This window comes from Notechis scutatus, chromosome 5, assembly GCF_049901735.1.
Source record: "Notechis scutatus isolate UNSWTSFEM ecotype Mainland chromosome 5, rNotScu1.2, whole genome shotgun sequence".
Classification (NCBI taxonomy): Eukaryota; Metazoa; Chordata; class Lepidosauria; order Squamata; family Elapidae; genus Notechis; species Notechis scutatus.
In genome coordinates, this window is record NC_142013.1 from 68,609,215 (window position 1) to 68,635,785 (window position 26,571).

The following is a 26,571-nucleotide window of genomic DNA, read 5'->3' on the forward strand; positions in this document are numbered from 1 at the left end:
GCAAACATTACAAGCCATGGCTCGCACTATGTTATCTGATTCAGATTTGCCTGAAACATTGGGGTGAAGCCATAATGTGTAGCAACCATGTGTTAAACAATGTGGTGAATACAACAACTGGTGAATTGCCATTCACTCATTGGCATGGCAGAAAACCAAATATAAGTTATCTACACACATTTGGAACTCCAGCATGGGTGCATATTCCCTCACAAGTAAGACTTAAAGGGCAACATAGAGCTAGGAAATTATTTTTCGTAAATTATGAGGCCAACCATAGATTGTTTAGATTCTGGGATCAAGGCACAGCTAATATTTACTGTAGCGCTAGTGCTAAATTTCTTGAGCACGTTGAGTGGCATAAACTAGAACAGGAATCCAACAATGTTGTTATCGACACCCAAGTAGTCCCTAATGATGAGATAGTAAAACTATCAATCGCCATTAAAGAGAAGAACAGGCACAGGAGGAGGTAGAAGAACAGGAGCAGATGGAACAGAAGAGTCCACCAGTAAGCCCTGAGTTACCTAGACGTTCAACCCGTGTAACACAACCACCAGATAGATATCAGGCTAGTATAGTATGCCAAGTAAATACAGTTCCTAATAACTATAATTAACTGAAACTGTATCCTGCTAAGGATCAGGCTGCTTGGCAGGAAGCAATGGATAAGGAACTGAAATCTTTACAAAGTTTGCAGGTATATGAAAATGTCAGGTTACCACCGGGTAAGCATGCCATAGGGAGTAAGTGGATTTATAAAATTAAGACAGGTGTGGATGGGACTGTTACCCATAAAGCCAGGTTAGTAGCACAAGGGTTCAATCAGTCAGCCAACGACTATGACGAGGTGTTTGCACCTAGTCTGAAGGCTACCACATTATGAGCAGCATTAGTGTGGGCAGCTAAAAATAAATACACAATAAACCATTTAGATGTGGAGACGGCATATCTTCATGCACCGTTGCAACATACTATATATTTAAAGAAGCCTTTGGGGATAAAAACTGATAACAAAACTGATTGCTGGAGATTAAAAAAGAGTCTATATGGCTTGAAGCAATCAGGCTATGAATGGAACCAATGCATAGTGAAGGAATTAACAAAGATAGGTTTTGTAGCTGGCATGGCTGATCCATGTTTATTCAAAAAGGAAAGTGATGGTATAATTTCATTGTTGCTATTGTTCACTGATGACATTGCATTAATCACTAAGACTGATCAAGAAGCTATTGGGATTATTTCACTGTTAGAAAAGAAATTTAAAATAAAACATTTAGGTGAGATTAAATAGTATATTGGTTTGAAAATAGATAAAACTAAGGGAGGCTACAAAATCTCACAGGCAGATAAAATTAACCAGTTACTGAAGAACTTTAAAATGGAACTTTGTAAGCTGGCTAAGATGCCAATGAGCCAGGAGTTTAGCCACAGTGATGTGTGTTAGGTATAACATTGATACCAAATATGGTTTGGGTGAATAAATATATAAAACTTAGATATCATGGTTTAAGTGCTTATCACTTTAAGCAAAATGCAGCAGGCAATTAGCCGATTAAGGGTGCGGTTAGAAGTTACAATATAAGGAAGCATTAGAAGCTGGAAAGCTTACTAGCTGTAACTGTTACTGTGTGCTGCTGCGACTAACTGTGATTACTGACTGTGAGTGCCTGTGACTGAACTGTTTTTGTTTGCTACTGTTTGCTGAATATCCAGCGTTTGTTTCTCTGGAGAGTGAAACCGGAGGAGGAGAAGATATCTTTATCGGCTGATAAAGATATTGCAAGGACTCTTAATTTGGACTATACTAGTGAGTCTTACTGGATGGAAATACTGTGAATGACTTAATGGACTGAATGACAATGCTTAAACTCTAACTGGATTAAAAACTATTTAAACTACAAACAGTGTTTGTGTTCAGTGTGTGTATACTCTGGGGCCCTTCCACTCTCGTTTAGCTTCCTGGCTTGACTACTGCTGCAATACTCTTCTAGGGGTTAATTCCCAAACCCTAACATTGGTTATGGGCCCAGCAGCATAGTCTAACTAACCAGGATATAGCAGAGAGAGTTGGTGTGAGTTGCACATTACTGTAAAAACAAACTGTTTTAATTAGTTTAAAATAGTCAAAATATCTGAAGAGTAATGGCACAAGTAAATTTGTCACAACTGTCCATGATATCCAGGCTGGATGGAACAAACTATGTTTCATGGTCAATGAAATGTAGTTTACTTCTACGCAGAGAAGGTTTGTGGGACATTATAGCAAACCCACCAGATGTGAGTAGCTGGGATCCTGCTAATGATGATGATAAAGAAAAGTTACAAGACTTTAAACTGAAGAATGAGCAGGCTTTATGCATCATAGGACTGACTCTCTGTGATCAGCAGCTTGTCCATATTCGTGGAGAAGAAAATGCTGCAAACTGCTGGGAGAACCTCAGGAAGATTTATGTTCGGGACAGTGTAGGAGCACATATAAATCTTACACGGAAGCTTTTTCGAACGCATCTTCAGAGGAATGGAGATATGTTAGTTCATTTAAACTGTATGAAGAGCATTTTTCAAGATTTGCAAGAAAAAGAGCTTATATTTAATGAACTGCAACAAGTCTACATAATATTATCTTCATTAGATCAAAGCTATGATGACTATGTGACTTCGTTGGAAGTATTGCCAAAAGAAAGCCTCTCATTAACCGACATTACAGGCAGGCTACTAGAAGAAGCCAGAAGAAGGCGTGAGCGTGACGAGCTGAGAGAAGATAAGAAAGAAGAGAAATTATCTTCAAAGCTTGAAAGAAACCAGCAAAGCAAAGTAAAGCACCTGGAAGAAGAGAATTTATCTTCAACAGCATACACAATTAAAAGTGTTTTAATTGTGGAGGCAGAGGACATTTGGCAAGATTCTGCAAAAAGAGAAAAAGCCAGAATGTAAAAAGCCAAAGAAAGCATTTGAACTAGCCACGTTTAGCAACTCTGATGAAGAATAATTTATGGGTGGTTGACAGTGGCGCATCCCACTGCATCACAAGAGATAAGACAAAATTTATAAAAATGTCTACAAGCTCTCAACATATATCTCTTGCTAACGGCTGGAACCTGAAAGCGAAAGGTCAAGGTTTTGCACGTTGTCCGTACATAAACCAGGATATAAAAATGTTGTATGTACCGCAACTAAAGTTTAATTTGCTTTCAGTAAGGGTATTAGATAAATTAGGTTATGTAATTACTTTTAAAGATAATAATTGCATAATTGAAAAAGATAACAAAAGGGTAACTGCAGCTTTAAATGGAACATTATATGTATTAGATAATAGTAAGAAAGGGAGGCTCAGACTGTATTTAATAATATAAAGCCTCATGAAGAATGTATCCATTTATTGCATAGGCGTTTGGGGCATGTAAATTTTAAAATGCTAAAACGTACAGTTGAGTTATCTGAAGGAATAAGGTTAAAACCTTGTGATAAATATTTGCGTTGTAATGTTTGCTGTGAAGATAAGAGCAAAGTATTGCCTGCAAATAGGCTAAATGGTTTCAAAACAAAAGAACCTTTAGATGTAGTATTTGCAGACATAATAGGTCCAAAGAAACCCAGTATGGGGGTGCTAGATATATACTGAGCATTATGGACCATTATTCTAGATATGGGTTTTGCTATTTAATGAAAAGCAAAACTGAAACATATCAACATTTTTTCAATTGGCTTAGGTTTGCTGAAAGAAAGTCTAAACGTAAACTGATAACCCTGGTGACAGATAATGGCACGGAATTTATTAATAACAAATTCCAGAACAGACTTAAGATAGCTGGAATAGAGCATAAGAAGTCTGCTCCATACAGGCCAGAACATAACGCTTTTATTGAAAGAAGAGGCCAAACACTACAGGCAATGGTTAGAACAATGTTAAATGATTCTGGGTTACCTGATTCTTTGTGGGGGAGGCTACAATGTGTGCTAATAACATATTGAACAACGTTGTTAATACAACAACAGGTGAAATACCATTTACCAGATGGCATGGCAGGAAACCTGATCTAAGTTACCTGCACACATTTGGTGCACCAGCATGGGTGCATATTCCTGCACAACTCAGAAAAAAAGGGCAACATAGAGCTAAAAGATTTTTCTTCGTTGGTTATCAGGCAAACCATAGGGCATATAGATTTTGGGAGAAAGGCACATCTAAAGTGTTATGTAGTGCTAGTGCCCAATTTCTAGAACATGAAGGATGGGAGAAATTAGAACAGGATGCCAATAAAGATGTAATTATTGAATCCTATAGAAATCCCATTAGTTATCCCTGTAACTTTAAAAATAAAGTAAAGAGACAAATACAGGATGAAATAGTGCCCATAGAGGAAGAAACAGATTCAATAGCTGAACAGGATGAGGAAGATGAACAGGTAGTAGTTCAACAAAGTCCTCCTGTAAGCCCTGTAATTCCCAGAAGAACTACACGTGTATCTAGACCGCCTGATAGGTACCAGGCTAACACAGTGTGCCAGATTAATCAAGTTCCTAATTCTGTAGAAGAAATTAAAAAGTATCCTAATAAGGAAAAAGAAAAATGGTATGCAGCAATGAATAAGGAACTGAATTCATTAAGTGATATGAAGGTGTATGAAAATGCCAAATTACCTGTAGGAAAGAAATCCATTGGCTGCAAATGGATATTTAAGGTAAAAATAGATAAAGATGGTAATTTAATCCATAAGGCAAGGTTAGTAGCCCAAGGTTTTAGGCAGAATGCTAATGACTATGATGAGGTGTTTGCACCTAGTCTTAAGGCAGCAACCTTGAGGGCAGCCTTAGTGTGGGCAGCTAGTAAAAACTATATAGTTAACCATTTAGATGTGGAAACTGCTTACTTGCACGCCCCATTAAAACATATTATTTATATGAAAAACCTGTTGGTATTAAAAGTGAAAGTAAGGATAATAATGATTGTTGGTTGTTAAAGAAAAGTCTCTATGGTCTTAAACAATCAGGCTATGAATGGAACCAGTATATTGTAAAGGAACTAGACAATATAGGATTTAAAGCTGGTTTAGCCGATCCATGTCTGTTTAAGAGGGAGACAAATGGGAAAGTATCATTATTATTACTATTCACAGATGACATTGCATTGATAACTGAAACTAATGATGAAGCAAATAAAATAATAGCATCATTAGGAAAGAGAATAAAGATCAAGCAATTAGGGGAGATAAAGAAGTATCTCGGTTTGAATATAAAGAAAACACGAAAAGGTTTTAAGATATCTCAGGAAGATAAGATAAGCAAATTACTAAAAGATTACAAGATGGAGCTTTGTAAGCCAGCTAAGACTCCAATGAGTCAGGAGTTTAGCAACACTGATGTACAAAGCCCGAGTTTGATAAGGTGATTTATCAATCTTTAATTGGTAGTTTGAGTTATATTAGTAATTGGTCTAGACCAGATATTTCGTACTGCGTGAATCAGTTGGCTAGATTCAATTCTGCACCATGTGAAAGACACTGGATTGCAGCTAAGAGGATATTAAGATATCTTAAAAAGACAATGAATTATTCATTGTATTTAGAACCAAAGGGTGATTTAATTTTGAGTGCTTATGCAGATGCTAGCTTTGCATCAGAAAGAGACACTAGAAAGTCGACTTCAGGAACAGCCATAATGCTGGGTAATACATTAATAGGCTGGAAGTCAATAAGACAACAGCATATAAGTTTGTCTACTATGGAGGCAGAATTCTCCTGTTTATCATTGTTATGTACAGAATTAATAATGTATAAACAAATGTTAATTGATATAGGTATAACAGTAGATTATCCTATAATTATACATGAAGATAATCAGGCAGCAATTCAAATGGCCACAAATATTGGAGTAAAAACAAGGAGCAAACATACAGATCTAAGATACCTAAACGTGAGACAATCTGTAAGAAGTAAGATGATTCAGCTAGAGTACTGTATGTCGGAGGACAATTTAGCTGATAATTTTACTAAAGCCCAAGGTGCCAGTAAGCACCAGGAGAGTTGTGAAAATATGGGATTAGATTGTAAGGTATTATATATTTATTTCACCCAAAAGGGGAGTATGTTAGGTATAACATTGATACCAAATATGGTTTGGGTGAATAAATATATAAAACTTAGATATCATGGTTTAAGTGCTTATCACTTTAAGCAAAATGCAGCAGGCAATTAGCCGATTAAGGGTGCGGTTAGAAGTTACAATATAAGGAAGCATTAGAAGCTGGAAAGCTTACTAGCTGTAACTGTTACTGTGTGCTGCTGCGACTAACTGTGATTACTGACTGTGAGTGCCTGTGACTGAACTGTTTTTGTTTGCTACTGTTTGCTGAATATCCAGCGTTTGTTTCTCTGGAGAGTGAAACCGAGGAGGAGAAGATATCTTTATCGGCTGATAAAGATATTGCAAGGACTCTTAATTTGGACTATACTAGTGAGTCTTACTGGATGGAAATACTGTGAATGACTTAATGGACTGAATGACAATGCTTAAACTCTAACTGGATTAAAAACTATTTAAACTACAAACAGTGTTTGTGTTCAGTGTGTGTATACTCTGGGGCCCTTCCACTCTCGTTTAGCTTCCTGGCTTGACTACTGCTGCAATACTCTTCTAGGGGTTAATTCCCAAACCCTAACAATGTGCAAAGTCCTGTTTTTGATAAAGATATTTATCAATCATTGATTGATAGCTTATCCTATCTAAGTAATTGGTCTAGGCCAGACATAGCATATAGTGTCAACCAATTAGCCAGGTTTAACTCTGAGCCTACTGAAAGGCACTGGCAAGCTGCTAAGCGTGTGTTGAGATATCTTAAACAAACGATGCATTATGCATTATATTTGGAGCCTAAGGATGAACTAAGTTTAACTGCATATGCCCATGCAAGTTTCGCTAAAGATGTACCTACACGTAAATCAATGTCAGGTACTGTAGTATTATTAGGAAAGGTGTTAATTGGATGGCGGTCTATTTGACAAAAACATTTAAGCTTATCAACAATGGAGGCGGAATTCTCATGTTTGTCTCTATTATGTACAGACTTAGTATGTTATAAACAACTAATGGTAGACATGGGAATTAATGTAAATAAACCTATAGTTGTATATGAAGATAATCAATCAGCAATTCAGATGGCTTCCAATCTCGCTGTAAAGACAAGATCAAAACACACCAATGTACGATATCTAAATGTCTGACAATGTGTTCAAAGTAAAATGATTACACTGGAGTATTGCATGTCAGAGAATAACACTGCAGACCATTTTACGAAAGCCCAAGGCACTGTAAAACATAAGGCTTGCTGTGAGGAATATGGACTTAAACTGTAAGGTTTTATATATTGTCCTACCCAAAAGGGAGAATGTTAGGAATGATAGTCACCTAACAGTTGGATTGGCAATATATAAAACAGGATAGTCATTTAATACTGTTGTATCTTTAAGAGAATGCTGTAATTGTGATTGGCTGAGGTTCCTCCGACGGCCATAAGATGGAGCCAGAAACCTGGTTTGTTCTCCTCTTGCATTTTCCTATTGCCTTTTGCCTGAACGTCGTTCTGCTTGGATTGCTGTGAGTCTTGCAAACTGTTAGCAAACTCCGTTTACTGAACTTTGTTTATGATACTGGACTTCGTTTTTGGATTATCCCTGGACTACCTGAATACTACCTGCTTTAACCGTGTATGATATGGACTGTTTGTTGGACTTTGTTTACCCGTTTACTGGAAGTAAAACCTACATTTTAGTATTCAGTGTATATGTATGCTGGTTGTGTGTTGTTCAATACCACTCTTACTACGTTTCCCTGAGTGCCCTCATTCTCCTAATGGGGAATACCTCAATAATTACCACTGCATAAAAGCTCTATACTGCATAAAAGTTTAACTATTACTATTTCAGAGTAATTTATTCAGTCATGTCCTTCACTCTTACTCATATTTAAGAGATGTATGAAAGCACAAACTTCCTTACCGCTTTATCCTTTTGATACTTTTATGAAATAATTCTTTCATTTTTTCTTCTACTTTATTTAGAAGCTGCAGGAAAACATATATGTGTATAAACCATAGTAAAACATATTAGACTTAAGAATTTGATACCACTCTAATTATTACAAATATATGCATCATTTTTATTATTCAATCGACTTTGTATAGCTTATGTTCAAGTTCCAGAACATCTTCTTGAACATTACTTCAAATACAGATTTTTATACGCATACTAAAGCAAAGCTGAAATTTTGCCCACTTTTCTTTATGTGGTTCAGTGAAACAAAGTTTTCAGTAAACAATTAAAAAAATGTTAGTAATAAATAGTTTGCATTATTTGATTTATATTCCAATTTCCCACCACAAAATTCTGAATTAAATGGTGATGCATAACCTTGTAGCCTTGTAGTTTTATCATCATTCTTCTAATTTATTTTCCATTTTTAGCAAAAAATCTGATATATTTATTTATTTATAAATATTTTTATTTCCTTCTTATTGACAAGGTCTTTTATATAATTTGTAATATTTATGAAGGCTTGTTATCTAACTTCAATATTATGGAAAGAGACTCACAGTAAAAAATATAATAAACTTGATTATTACATCTGCTTATGTTTTTACTTGTTTTTGTTTTTTACATATATGTTAGGTATTGGCTATAATGAACTGAAATTGAACGAAACTGATGCTAAATGTTTTAAGCAAATCCTTAAAATTATCTGAATAACTCATGTGTTTTTCTGTTGGAATAATAGTAAGTCTAACTCATCTTTTTTTAATAACTCATCTAATTAGGTTCCATTATTTATATCATTTTAACTTCATTCTCAAAGGCTATGAAAGAGACTTTAAAATCCTCTCTGTGAAAGAATAGCTAAACTGTGAGAGTATGTAAAAATAAATCCTGCAAAGAATTTAACTCCAGATTATAATTTTATATAGAGAACTGAACCATATTCATTGAGAGCTTCTCTTTACAGGTGAAACTCGAAAAATTAGAATATCATGCAAAAGTTCATTTATTTCAGTAATGCAACTTAAAAGGTGAAATTAATATATGAGATAGACTCATTACATGCAAAGCAAGATAGTTCAAGCTGTGATTTCTCATAATTGTGATGATTATGGCTTACAGCTCATGAAAACCCCAAATCCACGATCTCAGAAAATTCGAATATTACATGCAAACAATAAAACAAGGATTGTACATAGAACAATATAAGACCTCTGAAAAGTATAAGCATGCATATGTACTCAGTACTTGGTTTGGGCCCCTTTTGCAGCAATTATTGCCTCAATGCGGCATGTTATGGAAGCTTATCAGCCTGTGGCACTGCTGAGGTGTTATGGATGACCAGGATGCTTCAATAGCAGCCTTCAGCTCTTCTGCATTGTTCGGTCTCATGTCTCTCATCTTTCTCTTGGCAATGCCCCATAGATTCTCTATGGGGTTCAGGTCAGGTGAGTTTGCTGGCCAATCAAGCACAGTAATTCCATGGTCATTGAACCAGGTTTTGGTGCTTTTGGCAGTGTGGGCAGGTGCCAAGTCCTGCTGGAAAATGAAGTCAACATCCCCATAAAGCTGGTCTGCAGAAGGAAGCATGAAGTGCTCCAAAATCTCCTGGTAGACGGCTGCATTGACCCTGGACTTAATGAAGCACAGTGGACCAACACCAGCAGATGACATGGCTCCCCAAATCAATACACTGTGGAAACTTCACACTGGACTTCAAGCATCTTGCAGTGTGTGCCTCTCCATTCTTCCTTCAGACTCTGGGTCCTTGGTTTCCAAATGAGATGCAAAAGTTGCCCTCATCAGAAAAGAGGACTGTGGACCACTGAGCAACAGACCAGGTCTGTTTTTCTTTAGCCCAGGTAAGATGCTTCTGACGTTGTTTGTTGTTCAGGAGCGGCTTGACAAGAGGAATACATCATTTGAAGCCCATGTCCAGAATCCATCTGTGTGTGGTGGCTCTTGATGCACTGACTCCAGCCTCAGTCCACTCCTTGTGAAAGTCCCCAACACTTTTGAATGGTCTTTTCCTGACAATTCTCTCCAGGCTGTGGTCATCCCTGCTGCTTGTGCACCTTTTTCTTCCACACTTTTCCCTTCCACATAACTTTCTATTAATGTGCTTTGATACAGCACTTTGGGAACATCCAACCTCTTTTGCAATTACCTTTTGAGGCTTTCCCTCCCTATGGAGGGTGTCAATGTAAGCCATAATCATCTCAATGACACCTTCCAGTGATGGTTTTCTGCACAACTGTCAGGTCAGCAGTTTTTCCCATGATTGTGCTTCCTACTGAACCAGACTGAGAGACCATTTATAGGCTCAGGAACCCTTTGCAGGTATTATGGCTTAAATTAGCTGATTAGAGTGGGACACTTTGAGCCTAGAATATTGAACCTTTTCACAATATTCTACTTTTCTGAGATTGTGTATTTGGGGTTTTCATGAGCTGTAAGCCATAATCATCTCAATTATGGCAAATCATGGCTTGACCTATCTTGCTTTGCATGTAATGAGTCTATCTCATATATTAGGTTCACCTTTTAAGTTGCATTACTGAAATAAATGAACTTTTGCACGATATTCTAATTTTTTGAGTTTCACCTGTATATAAGTCTTACCATTTCAGTTGCATAACTTAAATTTTAAATTACTATTTCTGATATTTATATTGTTTAGAGATACTGATTTTAGTATTTTAAAAATGATATATTACACCTAGTCAATGAACTTCTGAAAAACTTTAATTTCTATATCTGTAAATTCAATTTATTCATCTGTACATTTTTAATCTTTTTTTTCCTTTTTGATTTCCTTATTGTTCTTTAATTTTTTGCAATAATATTTTTAAATTAAAATAAAAAGTTAAAAACATGTTGCATCATAGCAAAAGACTATTTTCACATATTAGTCACCCAAATGACCAAGAAAACACAAGCTTAATAGCTCTTCCTTGCTGCTCTCTTTTAGCAACTATATTCAGAAACGTGCACCATCTGATACCAGAAAACTATAACCACTGTGACAGGCTATGTACCTATTATCCACCTAGGTGCCTACCTACTTACTCACCCATCATTCTATTATTCTCTTTAAGTATAAACAATGTTATAAAAAACACAGAAAACAATGGACAGTAAGCCAAAAATATTAAAGGCAGGCAGGAAGAAAAGGAAATGCTGTCAAAACTAAATTGATAATCATTATTGACAAAAATCAATAAATAGATACTTTTATATGATTACCCTTTGCATGAAAACCAAATCAGATAAGGTTTGTGGCTAGAAGGATTTAAGTTTAATAATCAACATCTAAACTCTCACATTTGTTACTTGGAGAGATTTTTTTTTGCTGGCTTTAAGTCAGCACTGACTCCTAGCTTAGACTCTCAGATAGTTTGGAAAAGATCCTGTTCTTAGCAGGTTTTTCAGAAGTGGCTTGCCATTGCTTGCTACCAAGAGCTGAGAAAGTGACTGGCTCAAGGCTACCTAGATAGCTAAGGCGGAACTAGAACTCATGGTCTGATGTATTAGCCAAGCCTGATGTTTAAAAACTACTCCAAACTGGCTCTGCTAAAAGACTTCACATGGTTCAATTTACAATTTATCACTGTAAATATGATACATGTATGACAAATGAGGGAAAAGGTCAGCTAAAAATGTATAAAATATTTTATTTCCTCTTTTAATAAAATTAATTATTAATAAAAATTAATATGTACCCACCTGTTCTGTTTCTTCTCTCTCATTCAAATCATTGCAACTCTGCACATCAATCAAAACCAAACCATGAGGATAAATTCTCAGATTCGCAAAGCTAGACAATAAAAAGAAAAGAAAGTATAAAGCCAGAATTTAATTTACTAAATAAAACTCTAATTTAATAAGAATTATAAGAATTATATATGCTAAAGAATACATTTCTTATCTGCACAGCAAGTTAGTGTTCTAATTAAAAAATTAAATTCCCTTCCTTTTTTAGACAGATCTGACTCTTAAAAGTTCTCAAATAACTTGGCCAAAGATGTCACCTGGAGATCAGACTGGTAATAATTCGTCTTTATTTTAAATAATTATTTCTTCTGCAACAACCGAAAAATTGCTACCATCAAAACTGTTACTTGCTCTTCTGGGTCAACAATTCTTTGAGTGTTTATTGAAAGATGGCCATCTGGGTATTTTACTGCCTTTTTTTGTATGCTAGCTTAATATTTTGTAAATATTTATCAACTTTCAAATAGTGTTAATAAATATCTAAAGAATCTATATATCATATATTGGGATTATATTGTTATCAGTACTCCAAAAACAGCTAACTTTCTCTGTATGTTAAGCTATAGGGAGCAATAGGGGTCTTTGAAAATAAAATATCACTTTTCCTCCGGTATTTGATTAATACTTCAATGGATTGTTTTGATTAATTACTGAGTTCAATCAAAATTTTATATAGTGGTTGATTTTTTAATGTGTTATTATATATTTAATTTATTCTTTTTGTTGTACACTGTGAGAACACATTGTTTTTGTTTAGTGGCCCTTTAAATCCAGATAGCCAATCAATCAATCAATCCTTCAAATTAAAACAAAACATAAACTGATCTTTGAAAACATCTGGGCCAGAATACCCATGGTTCCAGAAACATACAACTTTGTTAATGAAATACGATTTGTTTCTGAGCCATTACGTTCCTAAAGTCATTCACATCCTCACGGCCAGGACGAGGTAGTGGTCCTGTTGCAGCAAGAGGGGGCTGGCGGCACAGAAGGGCTGAAGCAGTGTTGGAGATGGCTGGAAGGTGCAGGAGCGCCATACTACTTGCATTTGTGCAGCACTCCCACACCTTCCAGCTTGCCTCTTCTGGCCTGGGCTCTTCCTCGATGGTCGCGGGCTGAAGGAACAGCTCAGGGCAGGAAAAGTACCAGCTAGTGGTGGTGGAAGAGGATGGAGTGGGAAGTCTGCACTCACCATCCAGTTCAGAGGTCTGGAATGGGACACGGCGGCAGCAGTTTTCTTGTCCCTCTCGGCGCTCTGCTCTGCTCTGCTGACCCCACCCCCACCCCTACTGCTGCCCGGGGAAGGCACAGAAAAAGCGAGCAGAAACATAGCTCTCGCTGGGGTGAAAGAGGTGAGATCGAGGAAGGCACAGGCAAGAAATGGAAGCTGCCACCTTTGAAAAGCACCACTTTTTGTTGCCTATGCCTTCCCCAATCTCCACTCTTTACCCCAGCGAGAACTATGTTTCTGCTCACTTTCTTTTCCTGTGCTTTCCCCGGGCAGCGATGGCTGGGGAGGGAGCAGCAGAGATGTCAGGGCTGCTCTCCCCCCTCAGCAAGCCAGGCCTGGAGGAATGCAAAGAATTGTGGGCAAGCGCCAGAGAAATGCATGTTGGAAATGCCAACACATGTTTCCAGCGCACTTTCCTCTGTCCCGAAGTAGGATTGAGTGGGGGGAAGAGAACAAGGGGAAGGGTAAGAGGGAAGGAGAAGCCCGGCTGGCTTTCCTTTGGCATGGGGCGGGGGAGGGGAAAGACCAAATGCCCAGACCAAGAGTGCCGAGGAAGGCAGACTCCTAATAACCAGCCTGTTTGTGCAGGCGAGAGCTCGAGCTTTTCTGGGCTGGACACCTCCCCTTCAGCCTTCACACAGGGCGGGACCCTTCTCTGCTTGGAAGCGGCAGGAGAAATCTGGAACTTGGCCTCAGTCCTCTTCTTGTGTGGAGGCCGAAGGGGGGAAATGTTACCTGGTTATTAGGAGTCCATCTTCCTCGGTGCTTCCAGCCCGGCCCTCCTTCCCTCCCCCAACTCCAAGCAGCCACACTTGGCAAAGGAGGGAGAGGTTTCCTCTAACTTGGAGGAGATATGAAATGAAAGGAGACCAGATTGGGGGTGGGGGGCTCTGCTTTTCTTCCGTTTGAGGGGTAGCCGGTTCCTCCCTGTCCAGATCTTCCCAGCCTCCAGGCACCATGTGGCTTCTTTTGAAACCCAGCAGGTATTAAAACCTCCCTCTTTCCCCACAAAGGATGAGAGAGGCCCCTCCTTTCCCTTCGCTCTGCCCCAGTTATGATTAAACACTTACGATTTTGTTATAATTAAATAAGCATTTTTATATTTATGTATATATTAAAATTTAACTTTTAATATTAAATTTATATCTAATATAAAAATAATTTTTAGATTAAATATATTATATTTTTTTAAAAAAAATCATATTAGTGGTCCTCAGGATTTAAAAGTACGAGTTTGGTGGTCCCTGAGGTTCAAAAGGTTGGCGACCCCTGCTCTAGGTAGCTCTAGGTAGCTCAGGCATAAGCATAAAGTCCATTCTGCTGGTGACTTGGAAAGGGGTTAAGCCTGTGCTACTTTTGACTGTGTTGTTGTAGGCTACTTCCACGAAAGGTAGCAGGTCGGCCCAATTTTCTTCCTCGTAATCATCTCAGATACTGTTCCACCATGGTGTTCATCCGTTCTGCAGCTCTGTTCATGCTCAGATGAAAAGCAGAACTCAGCCCCTGAGAGGACTCAACAGACCATAGGAACTCCCTCCAGAGCTGGACACCCTGATCAGAAATAATCCACTGCGGCACTCCATGCAGCCTAAAATCTGTTTGATAAATATTTTTACTAATCTCTTAGCTGATGGTACCCAGAGCAAACAGTGAAATGTGCTTTCTTAGAAAACAAATCAACCACTGTCCAAATGACGGTATTTCCACCACTCTATGGGAGTTTGACTATAAAGTCCATGGCTATTTCATCCCATGGAGGCTGGGATCAGCTACTGGCTGGAGCAGACCAGGCAGCTTCCCCAGTTGTGTTTTCATGGCAGCGCATGTGGAGTAGTTTTTTACATAGTCCTCCGCATCTGCTTTCATCTTCGGCCACCAAAACTGCCTCCTCACTAAACGGAGGATCTTTAGGAATCCAAAGTGACCAGCCAACCAGGAATTGACTACGTTGAAGTACTTTCAGCCTCAGGCTGGCAGGAACGTACAACTTAGATCCCTTCCAAGCTAACCCACCTCGTAGTGTTAGGATGTTAAGGTTATCTTTTAGCCATTGGTCAGCATGGAGCGCAGTCTTCATCTCTGCAGTGATCAGGTCTACCATGCGGTCGTCCTGACTCCTGGCTAGGCTTTGGGTGGTGACTTGAGCAGCTGGCTGAGATTGGGGTACGACTGCATGTACTACTTCCTCCTATTAGCTGTTAAATTGAGGTTTCCTTGACAGAGCATCAGCCAACTTATTCTTCTCACCTGGGATATGCTTCAGTTCAAAGTTGAAGTGTTTAAAGTATTGTGCTCAGTGGACTTGCTTAATTTTCTCAGAGTCTTCAGTGCCTCTAGGTTTTTGTGATCAGTCCAGACTTCAAAAGGCACTTTGCTGCCCTCCGAGAAATGCTCCAAGAGAGGACAGCCCACCTGACCGTGAAGGCCTCTTTCTCCCAGATAGCCCATTGTCTCTCAGTGTCGGTAAGCTTTTTGGACACATAAGCGCAGAGTTGCAGCTGGCCCAGGGAGTTTTCCTGCAGAAGCACTGAGGCAGTGACATCGCTGGCATCCGCTTGCACTACAAACAGCCAGTCAGGGTCAGGGTATAGCAGGATTGGCTCTTTAGAGAACAGTCCCTTCGACTTCTCAAAAGCTCGTTGACATTCAAGTGTTCAGTTCAGTGGTTGGTTGGGTTTGGGCTTAGGGTCGGTCCCCCTGGTTTTTAACAGCTCAGTTAGTAGTAAGGCTATCTCAGCAAATGCAGGAATGAACTGCCAGTAGAAGTTTGCAAAACCCAGGAAACTTTGAAGTTGTTTCCAGGTGCGATAAGGCTGCCAGTCCAGCACAGCTCTAACCAATTTCAATTCCCTCGTTTGACACTTGGTAGCCCAGGGAAGTCTTATGGAACTTGACAGCTTGGCATAAAGCTTAGCACAAGGATTTTTTAACACTTGTCACACTAGTTTAATGTTCTCCTCCATTGTCTCACTGAAGATGAGAATGTCGTACAAATAAATGAAGACCCCTTGCATAGGTGTTCATGTAGGGGGCTCCTTGTAGCCCAAAAGGCATGACTTTAAACTGGAAACTGCCTAACAAGCAATTGAATGCAGTCTTCCATTTGTCTCCCTCTTTTATCTGCACATGGTAATAGGTCTAGATTGATAAACACCTTACCCTTCACCAGATGGTTGAGCATGTCTTTCATGAGGGGGGTGGGGTAGGTATTTTGTACACAAACAGTGTTTTTCCCGCAAAAATCACCTGCCATCTTTCTTCTCTTTAAACAATATGGGGACCTGCGATTTTGCTGGCTGGATGAATCCTCTCGCTAAGTTGGCATCAATGTACTTCTTCAATTCATCCATTTCTTTAGGGGTCATTGTGTACATTTTTGGCTTTCATAGTTTTGCCCCTGGGATGAATTCTATTGTGCAGTCAGTGGGTCAGGAGCGGCAGTACATTGGACTCATCTTCACTAAATACCTCTGCTAAGTCCTGGTATTCTTTGGGTATCTGCAGGCAACCAGGCAGTCCCTCCATTGTGCAGGCCACTCCCCCCTTCTGACTGCAATCTCTGGGTCCCAAAGGTGGCTGGCTCTCATATTGTATATGGGGAGGCAAGGGGCCTATGCCTATCCTTAACTTACGGTAGCCATCTTCCCAGGTAATGGTGGGGGCCTATTTGTCTAGCCAAGCCAAGCCGAGAATGAGGGCTTCAGTCATTTTTGGGGCGTCAACAAATCGTATCAGTTCCAAGTACCACACCATCCCCAGGTTTAGAAGTTCTGTGACTAAAGTCGCTGGCTCTCCCCCAATAAGTGAATTATCTACTTGTTCAAAGCGGATGGAGTGTTTCAGAATTATTGTTTTTATCTCTAAATTTTGCACGGTCTGAGAGCTGATTAAGCACCAGGTGCATCCGGTGTCTATTATGGTCTCCAGCTCTCCATGGGGCACCCCTATACGAGATTTTATGACAAAGGGGCGGATGGCTCCACTTACCATCGGGTCCTCATCGCCAGTCCCACTGGAGTCAATAACTTCTGGGGCCGGAATTGCGAACCTCCCCTTGTCAGGTAATTTTCGGGGACTTCTCTTCAACTTGGCTGCAGTTGGCATCGTCTGAAGAACAGGAGCTGGCACAAGGCATTCCGAAGCTTGGTGACCTTGGTGGCCACATCTGAAATACTTGATTCTGAGGCTTGCCGCAGGTTTCACCTCTACTGGCACATTTCTGGCTGGTCTACAGCTCAAGAGCCACTTAGAGGCTTTCTCTTGAGTCAAACTCCAGTGGGGGTGAATTTCCAAGTCCACAGTCACCCCCATCCGGTACCAATCTTGGATCCGGTTGGGAGCCCCTGTAGGCGCAAGCTTGCCTAAGGTCCTGATCCAGGGCTTCCTTAAAACAATGGACGAAGAGTCACTTAGGCCAGCGTCGTAATTTTCCAGCCACTCTTCTAAACCACACACGCTCCTGGGGGGGGGGTCGACCGTGCTGCTTCAGCCCCGATCTCTGCTTCAGCTTCCTCTCTGTTAGTCATGTCCTTGAATCGGGCCCTTAGAGATTGCACAAAGTTGTACACATCTTCCAACTCAGGGTCTCCTTCATCATGGAGTTGAGCAATCCACTTGGCTGCTTCCCCTTCTCTCATATTATCTGCGATGACTGAGAACTTGTCCTGGTCTGACTGGTACTGTGCCCCATATCGATCAATGTGAGCCCAGATTCATTTTAGGAAATAGGCCAGTTTTCCAAGGGTGCCGTCAAAGGTGGCCAAGAACTGTGGTGGGGTAGCTGCTGAGGCGGTAGCTGCGGTTGGTGGGATCAATGACGGGACGGGAACCGGCATCCACTGGTACTGGATCCAATCTTGGCCTGGGTAAAAGGCCCACCCGGATGGAACCTGGTCGGTGGGCGGCAGTCCGGCAGGCTCTAGTGGGGGTTGATGGGCAGACCTTGGCAAACCTTCCATTCTCCCCCTGGTCCCTGGGTTTGAGTGGCCTAAGGGTCTGGGATGTCATCCTGCCACGATGGCTGGCTGGGCTACAGCTCTGACGGAGGGGGTCTGAAGCGGGAGGCTGTGCCTTGGCCCTGCCAGTGCTGAGTGGAATGAAGCAGACACTCCACTCTTGACTGCTGTGCTTCCTGACCCTGGAAAGTTGAATGTAGGCTGGGTTAGAATCCAACTGGGCTGCATCGAGTGTGGTGATGTCTGGACCATGAGCCCCACACTCAGTAGATCAAACTTCTCAGGTAGCCCGGCAAGTGACTGGCTATGCGATGACAGTGGGAGCCTCCATTTCCTGAACTCGCCAGTCTCCAGGGGTTCTCAATGGTCTCCATTCAAAGGCTGCCACTTGTTCAAGTTGTCCTAATGCCCCTGGAGGCCCGGAGACCATCATCACCATCTCTAACTCTAACTGTGCAGCTGGTCCGGCTGGCGGGGGTCTGCCATGGGGTCGGTTCCTTGGGTCTGGCACCCCTGCGGAGTTCAGCCTCCATGGCTTCGGTCACTGCCGCAGCTGATGGGTAGCAGATAGTTCCACAACCATCCTCTGGAGTGGATCCGGTAGCTCCTTCAGGGGTCTCTGTTCCCTGTTCTATCTTCCCTGATTCTTTACGCCCTGTTATACCAAGGTGCGTCTTGGGGCTTAGGACCCTGGACAGCAGCACCACTTTGAAAGAAGCCACTGGGATTTTCTTTAGAATGAAATTCGGGTTAATGTCAGTGTTCCAATTAAACTCTCCATGCGATTTGTAACTCCAAGACAAAGTCCATCCCCCGCAAAATCCATCAAGATGGATCTGAGGCTGACACTGACTTCCTCATTGACTTTGATTGTCAGAGAGTCATAAAAGGAAATCACATGACCTTGGGACACAGCAATGGTCATTAAGATGAATCGGTTGACAATCATCTGAATTTTGATCGCATAACCATGGGGATGCTACAAAGATCATATGAAAAATGGACGTGCCCAAGTTTCCCAAGTTTCATGAACTGAATAAAACATATATTTTCTTTTTTCCAGGTTATTTGTATTATTATGAATTAAAAATATTTAATATAAGACATTTTTGAAGACTTTGCAAGATTTTCTTTTGGATACAGATTTGTTTACATTTGGAGAAAAAAATATTCAGATCTCCAAAAAGCCGAATATCCCCCTCTACAATATCAAGAATTGAAAAAAAAATCTTTTGTCAAGCTTTGTTTTGCCATTTCAGCATAAATAAATAAAATGTTGTTTACCCAAATTTCAAATCTTGTTGCTTTCGTTTAATTAATTTGATAACATCTACACTATATGATAGTCACCTGTGATGTTGGTAATTTGTGACAAATAGGGCAGTGATGGTTAACCTTTTCCACATTGCGTGCCAAAAGTGCACGTGTGTGACTACACTGATGCATATGCATGCGAGACTCCCCCGCCCAGTGTACGCGACCCCTTGCGCGCACACCGTGCGCCTCTGCAAATGTGCACACAAACCTCCGCATCGCATGTCTCTGCGCATGTGCACGCAACCTGCCCCGCATGCTGCATGCCTCTGCGCATGCACACATGTCTCCCAGGAGCATCTTCCCCCGCACACACACAGCAGATTCCCAACAATCAGCTGGCTGGTGGGGGCGCACGCCCATGCGCAGTAGGGTTCTTCCGGGCAACCTCTCACGAGCCAGAAGTGGCTCTGCATGCCACTTCTGGCACGCATGCCATAGGTTTGCCATCACGACAACAGGGGATTAGTTGTTTGTTATGAATGAGGCCCCCTTTGATTTTGTTGTCTTTCCTAGAGATAGATATATGATGAAACCATTAAAAAATCTATCAACTAAATTAGCTACTTACCAAAACAGTCTCTAGGCAAATATCGCTCAGTTGGGTAATAAGGTTATCTGTAATATTCTACTCTTCTCTAAAAAATAATTATTTTCTTTTATGGAAAAATACTTTATTAGTTTTACCTTTAAAAGAACAACACAACTACAAATTATGTACAACAAAAAGAAAAATAGGCCTTGGCATAGACCAAGAGGGAGAGAGAGGAAAGCCTAAGAGAGGGGAAAGGGAAGAGTAAGGGAGGGGAAGGATAGAGTAGGGAAAACAGTTAAAATAAAACCATATTTTGTGACTGTCTGTAAGATCCTTTCTTCTTCAAAAGTATCATCGGCGGTGCTTTTCTTTATCTCTGCTTCGGAGGCCCTCGGCCATAATTTTCCTAGAGATGATCTATCTTTGGTTTAGCCAATTATACAAAGGATTCCAATTGTTGTAATATGATGAGGATTCTTTATTTTTTAGTGCTTGGGTTAGTTTGTCCATTTCGGCGCATTGTAAAATTTTCTGAATAACCATATGTTCAGAGGGAATGGAAGATAATTTCCAGCACTGGGCAAATGCCAGTCTGGCTGCGGTTAAGATATGAATTACAATATACTTCGATTTTTTGGGTATTTGTTTATCGAAAATTCCTAGAAGGAAGGACTCTGGTTTGTACTCTATTTGTTCCTTGGTTATTTCCTCTAGCCAGCGCCTAATTTTTTGCCAGTACTTCTGGGTTTCCTTGCACGACCACCACAAATGGAAGAAGGTACCTTCTATGCTTTGACATTTCCAACAATTGGGGCTCGTGTTGGGGTGCATCTTCGCCAATCTCGAAGGGGGCAGGTGCCATCTATAAAACATTTTATATGCTTTTTCTTTAAGCTGCTGATTTCGTGATCTTAATGTTCCTGTTCCAGATCCTTTCCCATTCTGCTAGTGTAATGCTCCGTCCCACGTTTCTGCTCCACGCAATCATATTTCCTTTGACAATTTCTTGTTCTAATTCAGTTTCTAATAAATGTTTGTAAAATTTAGATATTTTTTTTTTTTTGCTCGGTCCTAATAGAATTTTGTCTAAAGTCTGTAATTTATTGTAGATTCCAAATTCCTTAATATCTTGTTTATATCTACTATGAATTTGAAGGTACACCCACTGATCAATTTTAAATCCTCGCTCTTGTAATTCTTGTCGGGTTTTCAATTTTCCTTGTGGGTCTAATAAATTTTCGTACTTAATCATTTTAGTTATATCCAAATTATTAGGTGTACTATCGCTTCCATTGGAGATAGCCAAATCGGTATTTTTAGATAAAGTTTTTACGTACTTTTTTCCAATTGGTTAATAGAGAGTCCCTGATAAGATGCCTATGGAAATATGATTGCCTGGGTTTCCCAGTTTCCCACAGAAAGGCATGCCATCCTTTCTGCATATCGTGGCCTTCTAATACTAGTGTTCTTTTGTTAGTTAAATTCACCCATTCCTTTATCCATAGTAGGGTGGCTGCCTTGTAATATACTTCCCAGTTTGGCAGGCCTAACCCTCCTCTGCTTTTCAAATCTTGTAGGGCTTTTACATTAATCCTAGCTTTTTTTCCCTGCCAAATAAATTTCAGTGTTATCTTGTTTAATTCCATAAAAAAAATTTATTTAATTTGATTGGAATTGTCTGGAATAGATATAGAAATTTTGGCAGAATATTCATCTTAATCAGAGCAATCCTGCCCAATAAGGAAAGTTGTAATGTACTCCAGGAATCTAAATCTTTCTTGGATTGTTGGAGAAGTTTGTCATAGTTGTTTTCTTTTAATGATTTGCTTTGTGGAGTAAGCCAAATTCCTAAGTATTTAATTTTTTTGTCACCTGTATTTCCATTATTGTCTCTAGTTCTTTATTCTGGTCTCCTGTTAAATTTTTAGACATTAATTTCGCTTTTACCCCTATTAATTTTAAATCCTGCGACTTCTCCAAATCGCTCTAGTTCTTCTAATAAGTTATGTCCTTTTTCTATAGGCTCCTCCAGAAAAAAACCAAATCATCAGCTAAGGCTTGTACTTTGTACTCTTCTGATTTAATCCTCAGTCCTCTAATTCTCGAATTTTGCCTAATATACGTCCAAAAGATTCTAGAGCGAATATGAAAAGCAGAGGAGAGAGAGGGCAACCCTGTCTAACCCCTTTTTCTATTTTTATCGGGTCAGTTTGTTCCCCATTTATTAGAATATTTGCCTGTTGAGTATGGTAAATTGTAGTGACGACGTTTGAATCTAGTGCCAAGGTTCATATTGTATATTTTTTGAATTAAAAATGCCAATTTAAATTGTCGAATGCTTTTTCAGCGTCCAAAAACATAAAAGCAAATTGTTTTTCCGGATGGGCTTCATAGTATTCTGAAATGTCTATCACTGTTCTTAGATTATTCTTAATTTGTCGAAATGGGAGAAATCCATTTTGATCTTCATGGATATGTGTGTTTAGAACCTGTTTTAGTCTATTAGCTATTATAGAAGAGAATAGTTTGTAATCTGCATTCAGGAGCGAGATTGGTCTATAATTATTAATAAGTCTATGGTCTAGGTCCTCCTTCGGGATCAGCGAAATTAAGGCTCCCCTCCACGAGTCCGGCATCTTGGCTGCTAGGAGTACCTCATTGAATACTTCCAGCATCAGTGGTCCAATTTGTTCTATGATTGTTTTGTAAAGTTCTACAGGTATCCCGTCCGGTCCTGGCGCTTTATTGTTACTTTGCTTCTCTATTGCTGACTTCAGTTTGGACCATGTTATATTTTTGTTTAATAATTCTATCTCTTCCTCTCCAATTGCTTTTTCGCTTGCTTCCTCTAGATATTTCATTATTTTGTCCTCACAAACGCCTTCCTTTTTGTATAATTTCCTGAAGTATTTAAAAGTGATCTCTTTTTTCTTCTCTATCTCCTCTTGCAAATTGCCCTCTCGTCCATTAATTGGTGTATCAATCTTTTTCTTTCATTTTCTTAAGTTTGTGGGCTAACCATCTCCCTGGCTTATTTGCGTGCTCAAAATAAATTTGTTTAGTCATTTTCAGACTACTCTCCAATTTTTCTTGTTCCAATAAATTTAGATTGTGTTTAGTTGTTATTAACTGATTCTGTATTCTTTGATTTTTGGGGTTCTTTTGTAGTTGGGTTTCTAAATCCTTAATTTCTTGTTGTAAGTTACTTTGTTGGGCATACTTTCTTTTATTTCTCATAGCATTGTAAGAGATAGTTGTTCCTCTTATAAATGCCTTCATTGTGTCCCATATGTTTTGTTTCAAGTTAGTTCATTATTATTTTCTTTTAAGAAGAAGTTCAGTTCTTCTTTCAATTTATTAGTGTATTCTTCTTCTTTTATTAAGTGAGTGTTAAGAGTCCATCTTCTTTTTGGTTTTCTTCTACCTCTCCAGGTTATTTGAATTGGGTTGTGATCAGCCCAGTCGCTTGGTAAGATTTCGCTATCTTTGATTTCATTAATTAATTCACCATTTATCCAAGCCATATCTATTCTTGTCCAAATTTTGTGTGGGTTAGAGTAAAAGGTAAACTGTTCTTTTTTGGGTTTAGTTTTCTCCAAATATCTACCAGATTCAGTTCGTACATCATATCCTTACATGGCTTCGAAAATTCTCTTTTTCCTTTTTTATTCTTACTCATGTTACTATGATCCTTCCGGTAGTCAGCAATAGAGTTAAAATCGCCAATCAGAAAAATATTGCCATTTCCGAAATCTATTATTTTTTGGTGAAGATGTTTGAAAAATTTACCTTGATCATCATTTGGGGCATAGATTACTACCAGTAAAAATGTAATGCCATTAATCGAAGTTTGTACCACCAAGGTTCTTCCTTCAGGATCCGCCCAGATTAACTCCGCTTTTAAATCATCTCTCACATATATTGCAATACCTTTCTTTTTGTGCTCATCTGCTGGTGCTGTGAATAATTTTCCCAGTTTCGGACAATCTAGAAATTTCTCCTCACTTTTCCTAATGTGTGTTTCTTGTATGCAAACTATATCAACGTTTTGTTTTATTAGTTTATTTAGAATCCTCTTCCTTTTAGCTCTTGAATTTAGGCCGTTTATGTTGATGGAAAGGATTTTACTTCCTTCCTCCATTTACTTAAGTCTGCCTCGCTTTTTGTCTCGTAATTATACGGCTCTCTTCTTGTAGGAGGTATGGGGATGTTTCTACTCTTTCTTGTTGTAAGTTGTCTTTTCCTTGAGTTTGGACGGGTCTTTCTTCCTTGTTCCTATGGCGGTTCCGATCTTCCTGCATGTTCCCTTGGGTTTCCTCCTTAGTGTGTTGATCCTCCGTGGTTGTTAGCTGTTCTAGGAAGTCTTGTGCTTGTTCTATTGAATCTATTTTAATTTTCCTTCCCTTCCACCATATTAGCATCCCTTCTGGAATTTGCCATTTAAATGAAATTTCTTTTTTATTTAAGTGGTTAGCTAAAAATTTATATTCTTGCCTTAAGGCCCTCACTTTTCTTGGAATCTGCTTGAGAACTATGATCTCTTTGCCCATATATAATACTCTCTCATCTCTGGCCATTCTAAGTATTAGGTCTCTCACGCATCTTCTTGAAAAGCGGATATGGATCTCCCTTGGGCACTTGTGACGCCTTGCGTAACTGGTATTCACCCTATAGACTTCGTCCAATTCTTTGAGTAAGTCATCTTTTTCTTTTCCAACTAGATCAGCCAACAAACCTGCCATTAATTGCGCTAGTTCTTCATTTTTGGATTCCTCCACGTTTTGGAACCTTAGGTATGCCGCTGCTCTGTCCATCTCAAGTTGGACCAAGGAATCTTCCATTTCTCTATTAATACTTTTAAAGCCTTCTTCAGTCCTTTCTAGGTTCCTCTCTGCTCGTTCTGTCCTCCTCTCTATTTCTTTTATTTTTATTTCAGTTCTTTCCATAGCCAATTGCATTGTCCCCACCTTATCTTCGACTTTTGTATATCTGCTCTCATCTCCTCTTTTAATTTCCCCATTTCTTCCTTCAGTTCGCTAATATCGGCTCTGGTCTCATTGTGATTCCTAATCATAATCTCCTGCATTCTAGACATTGACTCTTGCAGGGATAATAGTGTCGCTTGCAGATTGGCATTAGTGACAGTCGGTTGTTTTTCTCCTGTCAAGGTCTCTTCTATAGTTTTCTGCGTTATTGGGGAGGCAGTTGCCAAAGTTGTCGTCAAGGTCTGGGTGTTCTTCCTTCCCGTTTTCAGGGCCGTAGTTGTTGTGGAAGTCATCTCTGATAAGATTTGTTTTTGCAATTGGATAATGTTAAGAATATTTTCCCAAATCACCATTCGATGTAATAGCCCTTTAAATGTGATTGCAAAGATATATGATGAAACCATTAAAAAATCTATCAACTAAATTAGCTACTTACCAAAACAGTCTCTAGGCAAATATCGCTCAGTTGGGTAATAAGGTTATCTGTAATATTCTACTCTTCTCTAAAAAATAATTATTTTCATCCATGAGTTTCATTAAGACATTAGAACATCAAAATGTTAGAGCTTGCCTAACAATAAGCTTCAGCAGTATGTGTTAATTTTATTAATATACCATTTTCTCTATTTTCATAACAGTTAATTAGAAATTAATCTTAAAACTTTTTAAAATTAAAATAAATAAAATTTAAAAAATAATAAAAATTAAGAATACTCTTCACTTAGCTTCTTAAAGGAAACCTTGACAAACTATTAAATAATTGATAATTATAACATACTTCCAACAATTGCGTATATTAAAATTCAACTTACCAGCCATTTTTATTGACGTATGTTGCTAGGTAACCATGATTTTCCCAGTTATGAATAGTCTCTGTCATTCCCTCCTTTTGGAAGATGGATTGTAGACCTTTAAAAATGGCATTACAATCAGCTAGACAAAGAAAAATACCAATGGGTTAATAAATACATAGAAATGATATTTAATGCATTTTGTCATGATATTCTTATCAGATTTATGAGCATAAAATGATGATCGTTCAATTTCTATACCATTTATCAAGTATTGGAAAATTGTTCAGATTCCTTATGCTATCCTCTTTTAATAAATCTTGATAAAGAATTTTTGTTTTCTGTGGAGGTTGCATACCTAACAAGTTAACAGCATTTTTTGTAAAGATTTGTTTCCCAATTGTTTTAAAAACAGAACATCATAGAATTCTTTATTGGCCAAATGCGATTGGACACACAAGGAATTTGTCTCTGGTGCACAAGCTCTCAATGTATACACAAGCAACAAGTGGTAAATCATGATCACAAAATATAATCATCATAAATCATAAGATACAACCCTCAGTGATAGTCATAGGATACTAAATAAAAGCAATCAACATAAATCATAATAGGATACTACACAGAAGCAATAAACATCAACCATGACATACAAACAACAGTTATAGTCATGCTGTGGTTAGCCGGCAGCAGGTGCGGACAGCTGAGGAGAGCGAGGACTCAGATGAGGGGCCAGGACCATTAGGAAGGACTGCTGCCTTCAGAGATTGTGGGGGCTGGCAGCAGTGATGAGGAGGTTCCCGAGGAGCCTGTGCCAAGTGCACGTGCACACAGGATTGCTCGTAGGAAAGAGCAGCTACAACAGCACAGGAGACTCGGGAGTAAGGCTGCAAGGTAATGCCCCCCCCCTTCAAGAAGATAAAAGCCAGCTGTGAAACGAATGTACTTTGCAGAAG

At 39.2% G+C, this 26,571-nt stretch overlaps 1 protein-coding gene across 2 annotated transcripts in view; it reads right to left on the reverse strand.

The window, feature by feature from the left end:
* Positions 1 to 26,571, reverse strand: part of SMS (spermine synthase) — a 76,426-nt gene that overhangs the window by 32,655 nt on the left and 17,200 nt on the right. For both annotated transcript variants that reach the window (XM_087966928.1, XM_087966927.1), the window contains exons 2-4: positions 25,637 to 25,757; positions 11,757 to 11,847; positions 7,998 to 8,062 (exon numbers count right to left, since the gene is read on the reverse strand). In XM_087966928.1, the coding sequence (XP_087823054.1) occupies positions 7,998 to 8,062; positions 11,757 to 11,847; positions 25,637 to 25,757 (277 nt within the window). The remainder of the gene's footprint in view (positions 1 to 7,997; positions 8,063 to 11,756; positions 11,848 to 25,636; positions 25,758 to 26,571) is intronic.